Source organism: Poecile atricapillus, chromosome 1, assembly GCF_030490865.1.
Source record: "Poecile atricapillus isolate bPoeAtr1 chromosome 1, bPoeAtr1.hap1, whole genome shotgun sequence".
Lineage (NCBI taxonomy): Eukaryota > Metazoa > Chordata > Aves > Passeriformes > Paridae > Poecile > Poecile atricapillus.
In genome coordinates this window covers 82,318,504-82,340,995 of record NC_081249.1, presented here as the reverse complement: position 1 = coordinate 82,340,995, position 22,492 = coordinate 82,318,504, and the positions used below count along the sequence as shown (strand labels likewise).

General features: G+C 38.3%; 1 protein-coding gene across 1 annotated transcript in view; it reads left to right on the top strand.

Annotated features, from left to right (window-relative positions):
- Positions 1 to 22,492, top strand: part of DLG2 (discs large MAGUK scaffold protein 2) — a 420,316-nt gene that overhangs the window by 332,177 nt on the left and 65,647 nt on the right. Inside the window, exon 12 of the mRNA XM_058830779.1 lies at positions 2,507 to 2,621. Coding sequence (XP_058686762.1) covers positions 2,507 to 2,621 — 115 coding nt within the window. The remainder of the gene's footprint in view (positions 1 to 2,506; positions 2,622 to 22,492) is intronic.

Sequence of the window (22,492 nt, the reverse complement as noted above, 5' to 3'; positions counted from 1 at the left end):
CAAGTGTGCTCTGAAGTAAGAACACAAGATACAATATCATCATCTGACCAAGCTGTAGTCATTTGAGTATCTGATGTTCAAGTTGCAAATAGCTGGATTCTGTGCTAGAGAAAATCAGATTTGCAGTCCTCTCTTCTCACTCTCCAGATTGGTGTCTAAATCTGGGAGTTACTCCCACACCTTACATACAGAGTCAGCCTGGGATGGGTATGCTTATTAAAGGGAAAGTTGCTCTGCTGTAAATCATTCATATCCTTGGTGTTGCCCAGATGTAAAACGTTAAAGAAGTTGAATTACAGTGTATGTTTACTGTCTTCTTCAGTGTATCCACCACAAATGAAAGAGAGCTAGTAACAAGCCTTACAATTGTAATGTTTTGTCTATTTGTGTGGGACTGATACTGTATGAGGAAGAGAAATGCAAGGTTTGGTCCTTAAGGTCACCTTTCCTATTTGCCAAGAAGAAATGTTAGATTTGTTTTAATGAAATATAAGCTAAACAAAGCTTTGCTCAGAAGATGATTATTTACTAAATAAATTCTAAAGCAGGAGATTAGAACCAATATGACTCACATGGAGCAAACTTAAATCCTACACTGGGATAAACACTTCAAAACTAAACCCCACTTTAAAAAAAAAAAAAACAAGATGAATTTGTAGGAGCCTTAGTTCCACTGACAATTTGTGCTTTTAAATTTCTAAGTTTAAAGATGTACTCTAGGTGAAAGAAATGAGCAAGAAACAAGCTACAGAATAAATCTAAAATACAGTCTGCATGTAGGAGTTTCTCTTCTCCTGACATACAGAATTTTGGTTGCAGTCAGTGAAGTCATAGGTATGTGGGAAGACTGAAGAGTCTTATACCACAGCAGTGCTTCCCAGCTGACGAGCAAAGTAGCCACTGTCACTTAACAGACTGAGTAGGTAATGCCAAGGAAACTCAGTGGAAAAGAAGGTAAAATGTGTCAAGAGAGAAGGAGGGGGAAAAAACCCAAACACAAAACACCAAATCAAACCATTCTTCTAAGCCAACTTGAAGGTGGCTAGTGTCTATGCAAAATGCGGGATCTTGGAAAGGTCAGGTGTTATTATCCAATGAAAATGTAGAGTGCATAGAATAAAATGAATTAGTTGTTGCAAAGCATCTAGACATTCTGGGAACTGAGCCAGTAGGAACAGCAAATGATCAAACAAAAATAATGTTGAGTTCTTCTGGGAGAAAAATGTGAATGTTGCTGTCTTACAGCATTTTTATGTAGCTCAGAGAGCAACAAACAAGATGCAGACCAATGGGTAATAAATGGACTGTAAAGATTTGCTTAAGCTGGAAGGTAGTGGGACCTGGTGGAATATACCTTCATCTTTTGAGGGAGGAAACCTTGTGTTGATTTCACTTCTGCTTTAGTTTTGCTGTGGGGAAAAGGACCCTTCTTTTGAAGGCATCACTATAATAAAACATTGAGGTGCAGGGAACACCATCTTCTCTTTTCTGGCATCAGTCTGCAATATCTTACTCTTTAAAGCGTCACTGACTCACTGAAATGCATTTTCTACACCCCCTCAGCTTAGTCTTATAGCTCACATCAGTAGGTTTCCTGAGTTTGTGTTGAATTATGGCTCTCTGTGCTGCTGGAGGTTCTCAGATTCAAGGAATTAGAGTTTGACTCCAAAACCTCAACATTTCTCCTTGCAAACCAAAGCTCAGCCCATTGGGTCACCCAATGAGCAAGGGGAACATGGCAGCTGGAGGGACCTTTGATGAGGCTGTCCTGTCAGGGAGGAGTCTCAAATCCAAGTGATAGGGCTCTAGCTGATCCCGTGTTGCTGGGCAGCAGGTCACAGCATTTTGCAGAGGCACCAGTAGAACTCTGGACGTGAATGAGTTGGGGAGGGGAGAGTTCTGTGCCATTGTTATGCAGCTTAGGTTTGGAGTTTCTGGGATCACCCACCCTAAGACCCAGATATGGCTCCACCTATTTGAAAGAAACCAAGCCCAAGCCTCAGAGGGCAGTGTAAAAAAGGTGGCTAATTGCTCATACAATGATTTTCCAGCTGCTTTGGGGATAATTGTACATGGAAATATCTCCTTCATTGTGATGGGATTTTACAGTAATTGCTTGACCTTCAGTGCACTGTCCCACTGACCCTAACAAGGTATCACATTGTTTGGAAGGAGGAAAGATACAGTGGAAAACTGATTTCAACATCCCTTCCACAGTCTGGAAAATATTTGTTAACGCACTTTAAACCTCGTTTCCTTTCCGGACTGTGGGTCTAGATATCTGATTCCTCACCTAGCCAGTGTTGAAATGTTCAAGTACCACAATAAAAAGGGCATATATTTACCTAAGATAATACATTAATTCAAGGTTCTGTTAGACCTCAATTTTCAAGACATGCCTTACACTCGTTAATTTAATGTTAATTTGCATTTAGCAGCTCTAATGATTATATAGGTCAAGAAAACTAAAATATCTTTATTCTCTGGGGTTTTCTTATCTCCTTAGAGTACGCTCGATTTGAGGCAAAAATCCATGACCTGCGTGAGCAGATGATGAATCACAGCATGAGTTCTGGGTCTGGCTCCCTGAGGACTAATCAGAAGAGGTCACTGTATGTCAGGTAAGCAGGAAGAGCCTTCTCTTGGGAATATGTCAGCAGCTACCTGACATGTGTTGTTGGTTTGGCAAGGTGGGAAAGAAGTCAGAGGAACTCCCTTGAAATGAACTGAGAAATGGATCCATCTTTCAGGCACAGCATCATTAATGAGAAAATTGGATAAAAGCCCTATTTGACCAATTCAAGTAATGTGCAAAGAGCATTACACTTTTATAGTGATTTGGGTTTATAAGATGAACATTTCTTAGCTCTGTCAATATCTGAAATGGATACTGCGGAGTAATGACACACTGTGTTTCTGTGTGAGGTCTTGTCCAGATGTGGAACGAGTGTTCTCAGGAAAAGCACCTTTTTGCCAAAACCTTTTTCTAGCAAAACTCAAACTCTTATATGCTACTCTAAATGCATGGCAATCTGCTACTATCGCCTCACATATGTTTATGCTTCTATCAGTCTATGCTGCAAAGAATTTGCCATCTACCTAGCAAGATGAAAGGTGTAGATGAGATGTTAAACAAGCATCTGTCCATAGCTTAAATGGGGTAGTGAATAGCAAAGGAATTACCTTTGTAATTTACTGGGAGCAGTGGCTGTAGTTTCATTTTGACTGTACGAGTCTGTTGTCAGACTGGATTTTTGCCCAATTGCCCCAGCAAAATTTTTGCTGTCACTCTCCCCTTTTGGGACTCATGGAGATTATGGGACTCTGTCAAGTATTTTAATAATCGTAATAATTAAGCTTCTCTAGGCTTTCATTTTCCTTCTCCCCTTTGCCCCCTCTATCCTCCCCATGCTCAGCATATAATTTGAAATTCCTGACAATCATGAAGTAGAGGGAAGCAATTTGTCAGCCTCTAGGCAGTGATAATTATTCACAGGGGAGCTAATTCAGGTGATAACATTGCAGAGATCCAATTAAGGCTAAATTCTGCATTTCGTCATTATGCTCTCAGCATGAAGGAGTAAGGTAGCAGAGAAGGAAAGGAAAACTTAAATGTTAGCATGAAGGGTCTTGTTCTAATGGGCAGCAACCACATGAAGCACTAATTGGTACTGCTGTCAGAAAGAGCAATGACTGAAGGGACATGGATCACTCTTATCAGTGATGTTGCTGTTGGGCAAGGTCAGATTAGAAGTGCTGAGGTTTTTCAATGCATCTCTAGCCTTCTCTGACCTGAAGTAGGTTTTTTTTCCACAACAAACTGGGTGGCTTTATTGTCAAGGGCTTTGGTCAGCTCCCTGAATTTGCATTTTATGAAAAGCTACAATTGTGTGTATAAGGATAGATCCAAGTTTCCTTTCTCGAGATAAGCTAGGAACCCAAAATGTAGGGACTAAAGGTGTGAGAAGCCCGAGCCAGCAACCGCAGGTTAATTGAGGTGTACACATAAAGGGCTAACACCAGGGCCCTGAACACCTTACTGCAGTTTGAACTGCAACAAAGCTTGATCCCCCCTGTATGAGCATTGACCTGGTAAGCTCTGCTGAGAACTGAGGCTTATTAACTTGCACTCTGAGCCAAGCTGAGATATCTGTGCCGCATCTGGTCTAGACTAGCTCTTCTGTACGGTGCTCTGTGTGCACTGATGAGCCTGGTTTTCTACTAGTTCATGAATTCTGGCTATGGTCTGTCTCACTAAGCTGCTATGCCCTGGTGCTTCACTGCAGGAGTCTTTGATGTCTTAGCTGCTTATCTAAATGGCACTTCCCAAACTACAAATGCAAAACCTGTTCTTTTATTCCACAGTTGTTCCAACAAATGCCCCAAACCTCTGAAGCAGAAAACCGCACAAGCCTCAGTCGCTTTTGTTAGCGTTTACTTTTTTCTCTCAGACCCACACAGCTGGCTGTGTCCATGTCTGAGCAGCCTGTTTGAGAGGCTCTGTATCTCACCTATTACCATAACGCGCTTGTAGCGCAGTAGCACCTGCAGCCTTGTGCCTGTCACTGTCAGTTCAATTCACATACACTAATTACAAAGCTAGCTTATGTCTCTGTTAGGCGATAAGGAAAAATAAGTCCGGGCTCAGAAATGTGCTCGTTTTCAGAGATGAAAATTTTCTCTTTATGGATCCTCTTTACAGGCAGGGCCCATGTAAAAAGCTCAGATCTAGCAATCAGTTTCTATTCTTACAACTCAGGACATTTCTGTTTCAATGGATTATTTTAGTCAGCATGTGCAAGAGAGCTAGAGGCAAATGACCATATGTTGTTGTAAATCTCTAGCTGTAATGCCAAGTTTATGATTCAAGTTTGCTGTTTTCCTTTCTTTGGGATGTAGTGATTTTGCTGTCCTTCATTGAGTACAGCAAGCACAGTTATTTTTTAACCAGAAAGCTGAATTGAAGCAAATCACTATATTTTAGGTAACTCAAGGAAATAAATTAAGATCCAGATAGGTTGTAATAATTGAAAATGAGTGTCATTACCTGCTCATAGGAAAGCCAACAAAAGAGAGTGAGAAAAAGTAAAGCTATAGTTATGCCAGTGGATGTAGGGTTCACTGGATGCAGGGTTTGCTTCTTTACCTTACAGTCTGTGATTTCCCCATCCAACCCCTACTAAAAAAGTATAGCATTGAGATATGTGAAAGAAGCTTTTATATGTGAAATATAAAATTAAGTGAGGCAAAATGTAGTATGTGGTCATAGGGTTGAATGTACGACCATGAGTAGGTGGCTGAAAGCAGTTAGAAATCTCACTTCAGGAGTGTAAACAACACAGGAAGGAGATCAAGAATTATTTGTTCAGAAAAATTGTGTAGCTCTTTGGCATGATCTTTTATCTCTGCATACTCTGGTGTTTCAGATTTATATTGTTTTTTTTCTTTCTTTATCCCAGTCTGCCACTCTGATGTCTCCTGGAATATTTCCCATGAATTTCCTGAATTATTTTTTTCAGTACTACCTGTTGCTTTTGTATCACAGACCTTTTATCTGTGCTTGGGACAACATCAGAGAGTCCACAACACTAAAGACAAAGTATGAAACTCCAGGGGAGGATGGAGCAGTAGGAAATGCTTTTAGTCCTTTTGAGAGCCCACAGCCTCTTTGTCACTAGATCTGTTGAAGAAAAGAAATACAGAAAGAAATGCAGAGAGTGAGAGAATGGATAGGAAATATAGAAAATGTTATTATTTATGCTTTATTTGGTGGTGAAAGTGAATGAATTTAAATTGAATTCACTAACTGCAATTACAGACTAAAAAAAATCTGCTTAGCATTTTTAAATCATTGGAATTCAGTCATCAGGTCATGATCAACAAGGAAAGTAAACAAACCCATCACCAGCTAAATGCTGTGCTATATACATACAAGCATGGTCTTATGCAAATTTGTGTCTTTTTTTTTTTGTCTTTTTAGCTCAAGGTTTTAAAATCTGGTCTTGTAGGATTATATATTTGTTTGTCTTTGTTTGTCTTAAAAGAAATGCAATGCTTTGCTTTTTCATTCTGGGTCCATTTCAATAGTCAAATTTTTTAGGTTACTTATGGTTACTGTTGCTACTCCTAGGAAATGCCAGATCACCTTATTTAACTCATGGGCTATGGAACATGTTGAAGGGTTAAGCATCAGAGAAATAGAGTCCTTTAAAAAGTTTGGTGAATTGGAGCAGTCACTGAAACTTTAACTTCTAAGCTTTGGAGGAAACTGAGAGCTTAAGCAGTTTTCCTGTTGTTTTACTAGATTATTCCTGAGCTTAAAGTACTTGTGTTAGATTTCTGAGGACAAGAGCAGATGCTTCAGTAATTGCTACTATACATGCAAAGAAAAGGTTTTCAGGAATTTTCTGGCATCCAAAACTGTCGTCTTAGAGTCTGGTTTTAGTTTACAGATGAAAAGTAGTGAGATATGCTTAGAAGAAACAGTCACTGCATCATTTAAGCTTTATTCAAACCAGACAACTTCTGAAATAATGTTTATATTTAAAAATTCCAATAGTCTAAAGCCACAGCCAGGCACCATGGAGGTGTATCACTCTGCAGAAATAACTCTAAAGCTTTACACCCCACAACCCTTTCACTGCCACCTCTCTGTTTAAAGTCTGTTCAGTACTGTCAGTGACCAAACATGATTTCACCTCATCAGGGTCCCTTGTTGCCATGGATGAAGGGACTGATTGAGCTTACTGAAATGCAGCTGTTTCAGCTTCAGCACTACTTTCAAATATATCAGTACAAGTGAATGGTAGAGTTGGCTGTAAAGGTGGGGATGGAAATTAGGGCTGGGTAAGGACTGGATCCATCTGCAATATCATAAGAAGTGGTTCTGGAACTTCCTCCCCACTGTGCAGGGAAGAACGCTGCAGCGGAAAGTGGGCCCAAGGGATCTTCCCAATAAGATGAAGACACAACCAACCTTTTTAATTCCAGTCCGTGTTTCACTATTTATATAAAATGTGCATGGTGTAAAAAGGTCTTAGTCCACTACATTTTTGTCTTCTTCTAAATGGAATTATTGCTAAGAATTTCATAGCTGTGATAGATATAGTCTATAAAAACACATAGTATTATGTGTTAAAAATGCATGTGTTCTGGTTCATTTCTTATTGAGCCATGAGGAAGAAGCCATCATGACTTAGCATAAGGGAAGTCAAAGCCAAGGTACTCTGGGTAGTTTACTCTTATTCCCAGCACAATTAGGTATTAAACACCTTTACACAAATTTCCTGAACTTAGAAATTAGCATATTGATAATTTATCATAGATGGTTTGGGTTAGAAGATTTTGGTTTCAAACCTCTGCCAGGGGAAGGGAAATCTTCCACTAGAGAGACTGATTTTCAACAGATCACATAAATTCTCAGTTTTGAAGTTTTCATAGCTACAACTGAAATTCAGTTGAGGCAGTTTGTGAAGATTGAATCTGATATCCAGGTTTTATGCAATGTCTGTTACAACCACCTTCAGTCTCCCTGTCTTCTTTGAGGCAGTGAACCCCCGCAGGCAGGTGAACATCAGGTCAAGGCTCCATGGGCAGAATTCTCTGCACAGCCAGTTGCAATGCAGTCTGAAATCCACCTGAGAAATGCAATTCTTGGAGACATCATGGTAGTGAAACCTGAACACATGATAAGATAAGACTGGGTGATGGAAAGGTCTAGAATATAGGTCTGGAAGAAGAAATGCAATGAAGAGATAATTTCACCAGGGTTTTTAGAAGGAGATACTGAGGAAGCTGGAGAGAGGTATGAATTTAAATTCTCATTACAAGGAGAGAGAATATTTTTTTGCAAGATGTATGTGTGTATATATATATATATGTATATATGTATATTTATATGAAGAAAATCCAAATAGATTTGTTAGTGTTAATTACATGCCCTATCCACATACATATTGCAAAAATCTTTACTTAAGCTAGTTGCCTAGTATCTCTCTTGAGTCAGTGGAGTGCACTTGGCACTTTCAGAGTACAATTCATGTCATCCAGAAGCAGACATCGAAAATTGCTCAGGCGAATCATGCCCTAAAAATGTCTTTCTCACAGTTGAGTGGAAGGAGCCTCAGGTGATTAGCTGAGATGTAAACATCAATATTAGAGACCCTTCAAGTTGTGTGACCTGAATCCCTCACACACTAAAAATCTTTCTCTTTTGCTCTCTCTCTCACACACACATGTGTGGTGTGTGTTAGTGTACATATTTAGGAGCTATAACATCAGGCTTCTGACTATTTTCTGTGCATTTTTCTGCAACATAGCATGGAAACACTGAGAGTCTTGTTTAATTGGGCTGGGTTTTTGTCCATGCTTTTATTCTCCAGGATTCCTTCTGAATTCATTTGTCACTTCAGTTAGCACTTCTGAGGATCCAAATACACTCAGCACATGGTTGTCAAGTTGGATGAGTTTATGACTCCAGTGTCTGGGAGCCTCCAAACTGCAGTTTCTTTCATGTTTTGCAGCACTGTAGGTCAATACAGATTTCTGGAGAGCAAATGTGAGTGAGCTTGGCACCTGAACATTTTTTGTTTCGTTTTAATAAAGAAATAGCTACAGCTTACACAGCCATGCCTGTACTTTAATGGCATGATAGAACTATTAGAATTCCCTTTACTGAACAGTAAGTGGAGGAAAATAGAATTTTAGTACAGTTTTTTCACTTACCTCAGATTCCTGGGCAATTGAATGGTTCAAATTGGAGCACAGAATGGAAACATACATTCAGAAAATGTGTCATAAATGCCATAATGCAGATAAGTTTGGAAATGGGCATATAGGTACACACAAAAGCTAAATTTATGAAATGGCTTATTGGACTTGAAATTCATTTTCAGACTGGAAATGTTGGAATGTCACTCACTTCACGTCCTGCTTAAGAGTTTCTGGATATTCAGTTACTACTTTTTAATGGTTCTTTCTCTGAAAATAAGAATCCTTTTTGCATCCTCCTGACAGAGATGTGCTCCCTGGATTAAGTGATAACTGCTCAGATTCACAACCAAGGAAATAGTGTGAATCTTTATTTTTCAAAGCAAGGAGGGTCACTCTGCGTGAGTGACCCCCTTTTCTCCAGGGGAACATTCAAGTGCTGAACCAAATCACTGAGTTACTGTCCACTCAAGTCTGCACTAATTATCAGTACCACTGAGGAGCTGAGGAGGATGAGGGATATGCTGGAATACAAGAATGACCTAATTCAATGGGAAGTAATTTCAGTAGCTTTTATTTATTGTGTTGAATTTCATGTTTAGAACAAAAGCATCTGGCTTACAGAACATGTGATTATCTGTAAAATGAAAAAGGAAAATGAAACAAACTCTTGTTTTTGGCAAAGCAAATCTTTCTTACAAAATTCAACCTGTTTATATGCTTAGAGGCATTTTCAAAAATTACCATGTTCATTGTTCCACTGCTAAGAACAGAGAAAATGAGAAATTAAAAATTACAACTGAAAATTGAAGAACAGAGAATATCTGGAGAGAAACTGTTTTGCTGTTGTTTTTTTTTTAAGTGGCCTCTCACTGTCAGTGGGAACTGTAAGAATTTCACACTTCTTTATATTATGCCTGTGAAATTTTCACAGGTCCTTAACTGAAGTGTCCTAAGACTCATAATGCTGATGCCACTCTCAGCTGAAAGATGCATGTGAGAATTATTAATCTTGGACTACTCGCAATTCAAAGGCTTTCAGGTTTATGGTTTGATGACAGTTTTCCGCTAAAAAAACACCCTAAAATGGAATGCTGTAAATACCACAATATGTGTCCCTAATATCCTAGGATTGTGAAAACTGATATATTTGGTATGTAGTCAGTTGAAACTATTAGCTACCTCACAAGCTATTACAGTTTTTCCTAACAGTTACTGCATTTCTTATTCATCTGCTACTTTTTTTTCAGTGTTGATACTAATGGGAAGGAATCATTTTTAAGGAAAAATTATGTTTGTTTGCAATTCTTCATAACATTTCACAGACAGAAACGAAGCAGTTAATGGAGAGTGAAAACTGAATGTGTAAACACATCAGTCAAACAGTCTCATCTCTGCATCTGACACCAGTTCTTTCCTTCACATCTTCATGTTTATCATATCTGCTGCTCTTAGGTGCGTAATGAGTTCAGCTGATCCCTCCAAGAAATGTGGTGAGGTGCATTGTTAGCTGCAGTATGAACCAACAGCTCAGTAAACCTTTTATCAATGGGTGTTTCTCTAGCTGTGTCAAAAAGGGGCAAAAAGCAGATTTTTTTCAATATGGTTGTGGCTTTGCAAATCATTGAGTACTTCGCATTCAAAATTACGAGCTATCATACACAGTACTGAGCACCTGGAAGGATTGAGCCCTGTGTGAATCAGCCACAGCCTACAGGTATCTGAGAAAACACGTTCTGCCTAAAGGTTAGAATAGAAAACAGAATGTAAAGCTGCTCCTTATCAAAGCCATTCTTGCCTAAATCATCTTACCTTTATATTTTCAGTAAAACTTGTTGTATTTTAAATAACTGGGTGAGACAGGGGATCATGTCCTCAGTGCTGCATTATTAATGCCTGGTGTGAAACAGCTTTTCTATTTGCAACCTCAGTAGACATAAGTAGTACACACTTGTGGCCATTTTCCATATTGTTCTGTTTCATGGGTTATTAAAATAATGTCCCTGAACAAGTAATGTGCCTGACATGATGTCTGCTCTACAGAAGCAGCACACCTTTTTCTTTTTTTAGAAGATGCCTTAATAGCTTTTCATTGCACATATATTGTGCTTTTCTATTCCCTAGAGGGACTGCCTGCTTCTTCAGAGACTAGAAAGTGTCAGCTAGAATAATATCCAAGCCAGAAGATGATGAGGATGAAGATCTTGACCTCATGTGGGAATATGATTTGTTTGAAATTTTTATAACCAAGAAAGACACAGTTCCAGTCTCATTTCTAAGCAGAAACTCTGAACATGATCCATTGGTGGAGGGGAGGAGGATGTTAAAGTGAAGATAAACTCTCTGTGGCTTAAAATGGCTGAAAGTGAATCAGCAAAACATGCATTTAAGCTGTGTCTGTTCCCTGTGAAATAGCAGTCTTATCCAACAAATAGTTGCTTATGTTTCCATGTCAACAGCTATAATAGGACACCATCAGTTTGTGCAGCTCTCAACTGGAAAAGTACAAGACAGTAGCTTAGACCATGAATACGGAGAAAAAAGCCTATTGAAATAAAAGCTTGTGTGAACACAGACAAAGTCAGAAATCTGAATATGTGCATTTACACACAGCACCATGGCCTTATTGAAGAGTTTTCTACTTGAAATCTTGTACACAAAAGTCATAAAGCCGCTATAGACAGGCTCTCCAAATCAGGTGTGTTGAAACAAAGCTGAGAACAGTGTGAAACAGGACATAACACTGTTGAAAAGGGCATTTGGAATTTGCATTCAAAGTTCCTTCCAATAATGACAAATGAGTGCAAGGAAGTTCATCTCTGAGAAAAGAGCCCAGCCAAATTAAGTGATGAGGCTAAGTGGGACTAGAAGTGTTTGCTGACCCTTTTACTTCTCATTAGAAATAGATATTACTACAATAATTCTATGGTGAGCCTGGGAGGATCTGGGGAATTGCCTACTCGAATTGGAGCCCATAAGGAGCTCCTCAGGAACCCCATTTAGACATTCCCTGCCATCTCACTCTTGTAACAGGTAAAAAAGTACCAATCAGGTCTTCCCAGGCTTCACTGACATGCTGTTGAGTAAAGCCTGGTTTAAATGCAGCTACTTTACTATTTCTGCTGTGAGTGGTGCTTGTGTGGTGCCAGTCAATACTTCAAGCTGGCGTCCAAGGGGAGCCAGCTCAATGTGCCAGCCCCAGCAGGTCTTGCACTGCTTGCCCTGTCTCTGTCCCTCTTGTATACCAGTCTTGACAAGCAGGATTTGATCCTCTCTTAATGTGCCTCATTTTCAGAACAAATGGAGTAAAAAATTATTTCAGAGATTAACTCTGTGTGTCTATATAAATGTGTGTGTACATCTGCATTCTGCCATGTCTCCAGCTCCATCTCTCTTGCAAAGATTCTGATTATATGTGGCTCATTTTCTCTTAAAACTTCTTACTCTAATTGCTTTATCTACTAATGTAGCAAATAAGGAAAGACTGTCAGAGTTATCTGGTGAAGAGTTTTGCCAGACGTTCCTCGCCAAACAGGAATTATAATAATTAAACATTCATCCACTTTCCATAGGTTCTACTTCTTATGCTTTTTAATTGACCATGAGGGCAACCACATTCCTTCACCCAATATATTGTGCTGATACAATTATCAACACACCTGCTTAGCACAGCGTATCTCCTTCTATACAAACCCCTGCTTACAGAGAAGGCAATAACACATTGCTATTTCTGCTACATCTTCTTTCTAGCTGTTTAAAAGGGTCCTGGCATAGAGGCCAGCCGCTGAAAACTTTGGGAAAAAATTAGAGCACAAAAAGTTACTTAACAGTAGAGAGCTTTGGGGTTTTTATAACCTTGTAGTTCTAACCACTTAGATTTTAGTTATGTCAGGTTGAAATAGCTTTTACCTTTGTGTGCTAATGATACCTGTCCTTCCCATTTCCAGAAAGTATCAATATTTATTTCGCTCTGGGAGCTGGAAAGATTTGTAATCTTTTTCTTTTAAAAAGCACTGTCTCTGCAGAGAGGCTTTTCCTTCTTGATGTTCTTGAGACATTTTAGAACCCAGATAGAGGCTGCAGATACCCACTGTAGTAATTACTCCTTTCTGCAGAGCCTGTAAGACAGTTTGGAGAGAAAAGGATCATAGGTGATCAATGACAAAATGAAAGCATAGCAGAATTTTGCCACTTACAAATGATTCAAGATGCAAAGCCATATTTCAGTCTTTTCTGCTCTTCGCATCTGTACCCAGCCAGTCAGACTTTGTCTGTCATGTTCCATTTTCCTGAGAATACTTCAGGAACTACTCTTGTTAAAGTACAGCTTAGATTTGAAAAACGTCTATGGTTTCTTCATGTATTTATGGACAAGAAAACAGGTATCTTTGTGAACCCATCTTGAAAACAGATTGAGACTAGACAGTATCAAAAACATTTTTAGAAGCACTACAGGAAACACGGTAGAAGCAGTGTTTCTAACAGGGTTTGCAGATTCCAAATGCAATTGCCCTTTCAGTATAACCATTGAAAGTTATTTTTCCTTTTCTACAGTGGCTGGCAGAGTGCTGCCACATCCATGGAGAGCTGTTGTGACAAGAAGGCTCTGCTGCAGGGAGAAGCTGTGGATGTAACACCCCAAGAGATGTCCTGGAATGTAGATTTGCTCTCAGGGTTATTCTGCCCAGTGTTTCATCCAGACATGACATTACAGACACATTTTTATGACATCCACTTGTTACTAATTTGATAGCAAATTTATCCCAATATATTGTTTATGGCACTGGTGTCCATGATTGGACTGGTCCTGATTTCATACCTGGTCTTCTTTACAGAGAAGAGGATGAGCTACAGGAGGAACATTATCAAAGTCAGAAATAGGTTCCTAAATGCTCAGCTAGAGTTATGAGTTACAGCATGACTCCAGTGCATGGCGCTTCTTCAGATCTGATTTACACTGGTTTCAGTCTGCTTAAATTAATCCTAACTAGACTGCAATGAGGGTCATCAGTCTTTATTCTGGTTTCAAGCCAGAATAATGAGATGTTCCAAGAGTAAAAATCAGAATTCCCCTTTCATCATTGATATTTATGTGTGGATTCATCTTGAAGGCATGTGAACTTTAGCAGATCTTTCAGCAAAACTGAACTGGACATAAATTTTCTTGCTAAGTCTTTGACAATCTCTTCATCTACTTACACTTTAATAATTAAATAGAACATCAGTAAGAAAAGCGAAATATGAATTAATAGAAGTGGACCATGAGAGACTTCATATCAATTTCTGTGTTGGGCGTACAATCTGGCCAAGTCTAGTGGTTACTGCTAGAAGAGGATGGCTTAGGTTGCAGTCCACAGCTCAGCACATCTCTTCCTGCAGGTGCAATAACCACAGATTCTTAACTCCCATGCAAAACAGATATGAAACCTGGCAGACACGTGATTTTCACTGGTTTAGTGGTAAATAACTATTCTTTCCTGTAAATTTGACCTCATTCATCAAATGCCTGATAATTTCTTCCAATATCTGGATGATAAGTTGTTCTTTCACACAGGCCAAGAAGGATGACCTTTTATTATAGCTACTGTGTTAATGCAATCATCTTTTAATTGATGGCTTCAGGACTGTAGTTTACTTTAATTTTTATTATTGCTCGATGCTAAAATGCAGAATGTGTTTAAATAGAATATGATTAGAAATACAGGGTTTTCTTTCAAATGTCCTCAGTGATCAATTTATCTGCCTTTGTCTTTCTGCAGACCCCACCAGCAGATAGTCATTCATTTCAGTCAAGAAATACTTGCCTGTAGATTTCCTTCAAGAATATCAAAATAATTGAAAAAATCGGGTAAAAATTCAGCAGATAATTTTGCCTTTAATGAGGATTGCAACAGCTTTGGCTGCAAGAAGTCTAGAGAAAAAGGTTGTAAAAGAAATAATCAGCAGACAGGATGGTGAAAGGATGAAATAATAGGCAAATTGACTGAATTAATAACTTGAAAATTATCCAGCATAATTCAAGGATCATGGCTGAATTTACCCTGTAGAAAATGGGGTTGATTTCTTCTCAACAGAGTATGAAAGCCCTGTGTGGTAGATGGATTTTCAGCTACTTCAGTTTTAATTTCTCTGTATTACCATCCTAAAGACATCAGGCTTGGACAGACATAAGAATATATTCTGTTCTAATGTGAACAGTATGCAGAAGGATTAAAGTTTCCTTTCCCTAAACTTCTTAGTTTCCTTTCTTCAGTGCAGCAGCTCCGAATTTGCATTAAGATGAGGAAAGGAAAATCCCTACTTTGTTGGCATTTGAGTTTTTAGGAAAGGACACTTCAATTATACTCAGATTTCAGTGCTGCTTTTTTAGGAAATTTTATAAAATATTAAGCTGCTGCAGTTGTACATTTGGTGTTCCATCTATGGAAATGCGCTACCTACCCCAGCATGTTACACAAAATTTGCATTCATTTTTCTACTTGCCTTGAGTTCTAAATATACTCCAGAGCAACTGGGGACGTCAATTTGAAAAGGAATCTCGTTGTCTTTTGGGAGAACAGATAGATAAGTATATGAAATATGAGAAATTCTCTACATTTGTTTATTAAATATTCCATAATAATTATGTCTTCTACAAAATCAGTAAACTCCATGTGCATTCAATATAACCAGTCATAATGTGGAGTGAATCAAGGAGTTATGAACTGCCATAGCTCAGACAAAAAATCTTAGTGCTAGCAAGAATTTTATTCCAATTTACTGTTGAGAAAATCTCTGCCTATTAAAAGCACACAAAAGGAATTTTCCATCCTATCTGAGTTCTTTCTCTAGGAAGATAAGTGGTATCATTCTGGAATTGAGAAGCTCACATTCTGCCTTGATATTGCCTAAAGATATTTTGATAGATAAAGATTTATTGTTAGAAAGATACTGGGTGATGCTGGAGCACTACGATGAGCTATTTGTTTATTGTAGGACACCCAATTGCCGTTACTGGAGATAAATAGATTTTGAATAAGTAATCTCAGACTATTTAAATCACGAAACTCTGAAGAATCTGACAACAAATTGTATCTGAAATTTCTGATTTTGATGTGTGAAAAGAGGTTGGGGGTTTTTTGTTGCAGACCAAATGGAAGTTTTTTTAATAGCATCAGAAGAGTACATCTAATTCTTCAGTTTCAGGACAATATGACCTAGGCTCTGGTTGTACCTATGATGTGTCATAAACAAGAAAACCCCAAATGATCTAAGAAAAGGATGATCCAGTCTCTCTCTCCCCCTGACTTCATACATATTAATAAGGTATTGAAACAAAAATTCACGAGGATGACTCCATTGAAAACACACAACTATAACCCTTCCTTTGAAAGCATGATGTGTACCTTGCCTTCCATCCATTTCTGCTTAGAGACAGAAAAAAAACATAAATCCATGGTGTTTTCAGTGCTGTTACTGCTCTGCAGAGCTGTAGCTTTCTAAGTCAAGGAGTTAGTCTTTTCAGTCTGCAAAAACAGAATATTTCTTTTAATTGTGTCTTTATTTCATACCAAAAAGACTACACCCACAAGAGAGGTTGAGGAAAACAACATTTATGCTCTCTTAGAAAACTGATAGAAAGTAGACCTGCTAACATTTAGGTCAGATACTTTAGTGAGATTGTCTCTGAGTGATCTTTATACTAGAAACTTTGCAATACTCAAAACATTCACTCGGGGTGAAACACTGGATATGTTTTTCATGTTGTGCTTTACCTCTGGTAATAGGACTGCATAGAGTAAAGGAAATTTTCAAAAATCAGCTGTGGAGACTGTTTGTGGAAGAATGAAGTACTGAGAGAAGTCATTTAGTGTAATTAGATCTGGAAAAGTGCTTCTATGAAAATATAAATACTTTTTAAAGAATCATGGTAGGCTGGGTCGTAAAGATTCTGTATTTCTGTGAATTATTTTTTCTTAATATATATATAGAATAATCTAATAATCCCCAGTTACAAGAATAATTAAAATTTTATTCAAGATCATTAGCTGATTATAGAATTTATTTTCTGATATCTCAGCATTTTTCACTGATAAAAGCAGTTTTCCACCAGCAAGGCTAAAGTTTCCTCTGCCAATATTATGCCTGACATAGGCTTCCCTAATAGATGATTAATGGGAAATTTGCTTTGGTAGAATAAAAAATTAGATGTTTATAGTTTTGGATTGCTGAGCAATCATGCTCTGTAGAAGGGGGCTGTTTTTTACGCTTCCCAAAGGCCTATCAAATTGTGTCATGCTTTTTTGGAGGGAGAGCATTTACAGTTTAACTCCATTAAGTTGCATTTGCAGCTTAAAATTACAATAATTGAATAGAATCATAGAAAAGTTGGGGTTGGAAGGGACCTTAAAGACCATCTAGTTCCAATGCCCCTGCCATGGCCAGGGACACCTCTCACTATACCAGGGTGCTTAAAGCATTGGCTTTCCCACAGCCAACCCTTAGGTGCTTGGGCTATATTCCTAAATTCCTCCTGTGTAGCTGTCCCTGTATCCAACCCTGTGAACTTCATTTTTGCAAATAACACGGTGTGTCACTCATCAAGCATCTCACAGCAGCATCTGCCCGGTAAATTAATTTTTTTTAAAAGTTCAGGTTGCATCTTTCCTTTACTCATGTTTTATCTGTTCTCTATACATTGAATTACAGAATCAGTAAGGTTGAAAAAGACCTCTAAGATCATTCTGTCCAAACATTAAACCAGCACTGCCAGGTCCACCACTAAACCATGTCCCTGAGCACCACATCTACAGTTGTTAAACTGTTCCAGGGACAGTGATTCCACCATTTCCCTCTTCTGAGAGATAGTTTCCATCATGCCTTTTCTTTATGCTCTAATTGGCTAACATATATGAAATATACATATAAACTGGCATTATTAACATCCCTCTGTTCTGTTCTTGCCCTATTCATCTCTTTAATGTTGTATTTGGATGGTTCCAGGTCTCCACATGCATCTCCACAGTATACTGTAGGTACCTTGGGAAAATTTCCATTAGTCCTTTGAGGGACTACAGGCAGCTTGCTAGTTAATCCATTATCTAAGTCCTCATCAGTCACACTTTTCAACTCTATTACTTCACTGGCACAACTACAGTCATTATGTTTCACTTTTTTGTACCCTTCACAGCCATGCTTTTGTGTCTGTCTGGAACTCAGAGTGAAGAGTACTGGGATTTGGCTGTCTAGGACACAGGCTGAAATGCACAAACCTAGACGATGTTTGCTGTGATTGTAGTCACAGACATCTATTATCTGGGGGAGGTGGGTGAGAAACAAATTAGTGAGTTGCTGCTGCTCAGTACTTGTTCCCTAGAGCAGAGTTTTGAAATAATAGTCCATCCCTTGATGACCCTTGCAGTCCAGTTGTGTATTTCAAATGAATTTTTCTAGATTAATTTGGATTCAGTTCTTTCTGCATTTCAGAGAGCATGTGGTTACACTTCCCTAAAAGATTAGTCCATTCAGGTTGTTGCATCAATATGCAAATAAGTGGTAATTGAAAAAAAATGCACCTTTATCAATGATGGGTTTTAGTGTTATATGAATTCTGCAAAGTTGAGTAACATCCTAATTAATTTTGATATATCAAGAGCATCACAATAAATTCTCGTCCATTCAGTGATATAGTCAGTTTCTCAAATTTAATGACATCAGTTAAAGCATAATTAAACCATCATGAATGCCTTTTGCTTCTGGTCTCTCTTCTCCAACAATTCACCCCTCATAATTAATTAAGTGGGATGAGAAAACAGATTAATTTTTAACTACTTGAAAACATACTTTTTACACCTAACACAAGATATAAATAATGCTTTTTCAGCAGCATTTCTTCCAGATTCATCTTAATTGGAAATTAAATTGCTGCTTAAATTGCAGCAAGGCATGGTAGTGTGACAGTCCCCATGTTTCAATATTCTGATATTTTCAGGCTCTCCTAGACCTTTGTAATAATAAATCTTGCCATTGCTGTCACATCACTCCTACCTTATTTTAAATCCTCATCCCCATCCTTATGTTCTGTGGGCAGGAGATAATCTCATTTTATTTGGTAATCTCATTTTATTTGTAAACCTCTAGGTTTTGTTTCATAAAACTCAGGGGTGAGCTGCTCCTCTTAATGACAGGGAGAAAAATAAGTGAGCTTTGAGATAATCCCATTTGGTGACAGTCTGTGAAAGAGGGTAATGCATTTTTTTAGGACTTTCCCAGTGTTTGGTTTATTGTGTTATTTGTGCCACAAATACTGTTCTTTACCTCTTTTATATCTTAAAGGAAAGAGTAAGACACTTCTTTCCATGACACCATTTTTAAGTGAAGTATTGATTTATTTTCATTGATCTCACTGCATAGTGTTTAAGGAATTGATGTTGCCATTCAGCAATGCAGCACACTCTTGTTCTCCCTCAAGTCAATAAAGAATGGGTCAAATCTTGAACCACCACTTTCCATTCCAAATAGTTTTCAGTGTCACTCAAGGAGAATTCTTGGTCCAAGTAGAGAATTTGGCAGTAAATAAATAAAATAAAAACAATAAGCAATAAATCAAATAAAAACAATGAAAACATTGTTGCTGATTAATGGGCAGAAAAACTTGGAACTGACTTTGCTAAAATGCTAAGAGTATTTTACAAGGTGGCTGTAGGAAGAAGCAACCATCAGGGTGAGGATGCAGAGGTAGGGAGCAGAACTGGCTCAGATATTGCTTGTAGAACCGATAGAAGTGCATTCAACTTCAAAGCCCTTTTACAAGCTACAATAGCCCAGCTTTGGCATCCCAGCATCTCATATTGGTCAGTGGACAGTGATCTAAGGTGCCTAACTTAGTTACATAAATTCTGTGTACAGTAAATATAAGTGTTGAGTAAGGAATTCAGTTTTGCTGTGCTAAGCAAGGACTTCGGCCAAATGCATTCTTAATGGAGCTCCCTTACAGAGCACAGCAACACCTTAGGGATGGGCTGAGTTCCAACACGCTGCCCTGAATTTAGTTTGTGGAAAAAACTGGATGCTGGAATATATCTGAATTGTCACTCTTGCTGAAAGCCTGGCTTTAGTCTCTGTATTAGGTACTAACTCTTCAGGAATTTTAGACCAAAGTTCCACATATGAGGATAGGGACTTTATTGAGCAGCAATGTTGTTTAAAATGTAAGAGGAAGAAATGGTGATGATGATGATGTTCCTCACATTTTGCAAAACAATCTGGCAAGAGCATTATTTTCCCTGCATTATTGCTGTTTCAGTCAAAGCCAATCCAGAATTACTGATGACAGGGTAGCTTATTCACCACTGCATTCCTCAGACTCCAGCCTAGGAGTCACCACCAACTTCTTTCTCCCAAACTTTCTCCATCCTGACCCCTCACTCACAGTGCTTTTTCAAGAGAAGAGGTGAAAAATGTCCATCCCAAAAGTGGCTACCTGGTAGTTAAGATGCTTTATGAAGATGAGAGATTCTAGGATTGTATCCCATCAGTGTGCTAAGGAAACTGCATTTATATCTCCCACTTAGTCAATGGTGTGGCAAAATATTGAATTTCTCATACTCAAGTGTCTAACCACTAGACAACTAGAAAAAGGTAAATATCATGTCTGTGGTTTTGAATGGGAATGTTCTGTCCTGTTGTGGTCGTTCTGCATTCACTTTTGTAAATGTTAGGTGTATGCCAGTACAGTAAGATTTAAATATAGGGTTAATTGCAGTCTGGATGTTTCCCTGCCTTAAATGTGAATTCCATAAATGTTTAAGTGAGAGAGAGAGACATCCAGCTTCTCACAAATTTGCGTGAGTAAATGTAGTCTAAAATACTTGGTCCACTGAAGGGAGTAGAAACGCTGAATTTTGCAGTAGAGCTGTGGTGCTTAAAATCCATCAATGTTCATTTTAGGCATAAAAATGGTCTGTCTGAATCTTGCTTTCAGCTTTGAGTATTCTATCAGTCTGCAGTAAGTTTTATCATAGACTGTATTCCTTTTTCCTTACTGTACTTCGAGTGACTATAAAAGAGGTGAGATTAGATACGGTCCTAATTTTCAGGATCATCTGAAGCTTTCTGAATAGTGACCATCTAGAAGGTCCAAGGCAATTACAATCCCAATCATAGCTACAGCTAAAATAAATCACATGACAGCCTGGGATTTCACATTGCTGGAACTGGCATTTTCTTTTTTAAGAAGCCCTTAAATTAGGAGCCCATTTCAAAGATGGTATCAATAAGAATATAATAGTTAATTTAGGAGCCACATTCATGTGAATGAATTCATTTCACTCCAAAGCAGGATTTCCACCTGCTGCGATATGATATGTTAGATACGGCTTTACGTCACCAACAAAATTTTAGAAATTTTATTTCTAAAAATATGTTTCTGTGGCACAATTCTTATGGAAGCCAGATGCACCCAGAGCCTTGATTTCTCACACTGCACTGCTCTCTTACTCCCAGTCCCTCTTTTGGAGCAAACTAACTGGTTCCCTTACAGGCTAATTGTGGATCCCTTTGCATGACACAATCTCACAGACATTTGTTCTAGGAGATGCCCATACATCCTCATCCCATTTGTTTAGGACATGCAACACTATTCTGTTGACATGCTGTGCAAGATGGTTTGTGAGGCTACAACATTCTGTATCCATTTCTTCAGCCATGTTTCAAAAGAACACCACAGTCATCAGCTGATCATTCCTCAGGGCCAGAGGTTGTGACAAGGGCTCAAAGCAGCCCTGAGCCCATTGCTAAGCTGTGTGGATGGTATGTGCAAGAGGGCATTAACCTTGGACACTGAGGTTGCAAACTGATTGTCAACACTGAGCCCTCTCCGGTGCAGATATGTCTAGCTGTGTAAGTGCAGTCTAGCAATAAGGCATCTGCACCCTTTTATAATTAACTTCTTTTCCAAAGTGTCCTGATTCAAGAAGATCTTCAAGACAACTGTCTCAGTCTAGAGGAAATTTGGTAGACAGTGAAACCATACATGTGTTATGTTGATTCAGAAACTTCAGGATATTTTTACATAGATGTCAAGAGTTATAAGAGCTGCTTTTTTCCCTCCAATCTAATTATTTCACATATGTCCAACACATTCTGTTCAATCTCTGCCTTGTGAGGATCAGTTTTGTGACATTTATAGTAAAGATGTACTGTTGTTTCTAATTTTGCTTCTCTTTAAAATTCTGCAGACATTGCAAAAGACCCAGCAGCTGTTGCTTTAAAATGCAGATAAGTAGGACACTATGCCACTCACGGGTGCCATCATTACAGACCCATGTTACTGTTTTCTGTCAGCTAGAAGTTAATTACTTCATTTTTTTACCCTGTCAATCATTTATAGAGAGACAAGAACAAAGATATCTTTAGGGCATACATGGCATCTTTTTTCTCCAAGTCATTTTTTTGCATGAGCATTGCGATAGTATTTCTCTTATTTAGTTTATAATGAAGTGTAAGAAGAGGAAAATATTCCTTAGAACATTTCTTTAGATGTTGTTGAGGCAGCATTTATTAACATCCAATTATAATACTTTATTTTCCCTAGAAAACAAACTTTTTTTTTTAATAAGGTTTGAAAAACAGTTTAGGGGAAATTTCTCTTCTGCTCATATCTTTACCCAAAGGCAAAGGGACCTAGTTTTGTACTATGAGAATTTCTCTAAGAATGAGGAATACTTGGATTAACTGCAAAAAGAAATAAGGTACAGTATGAGGACATTGGATGTATTTAATAGTTTGGTTAAACTCCTATTAT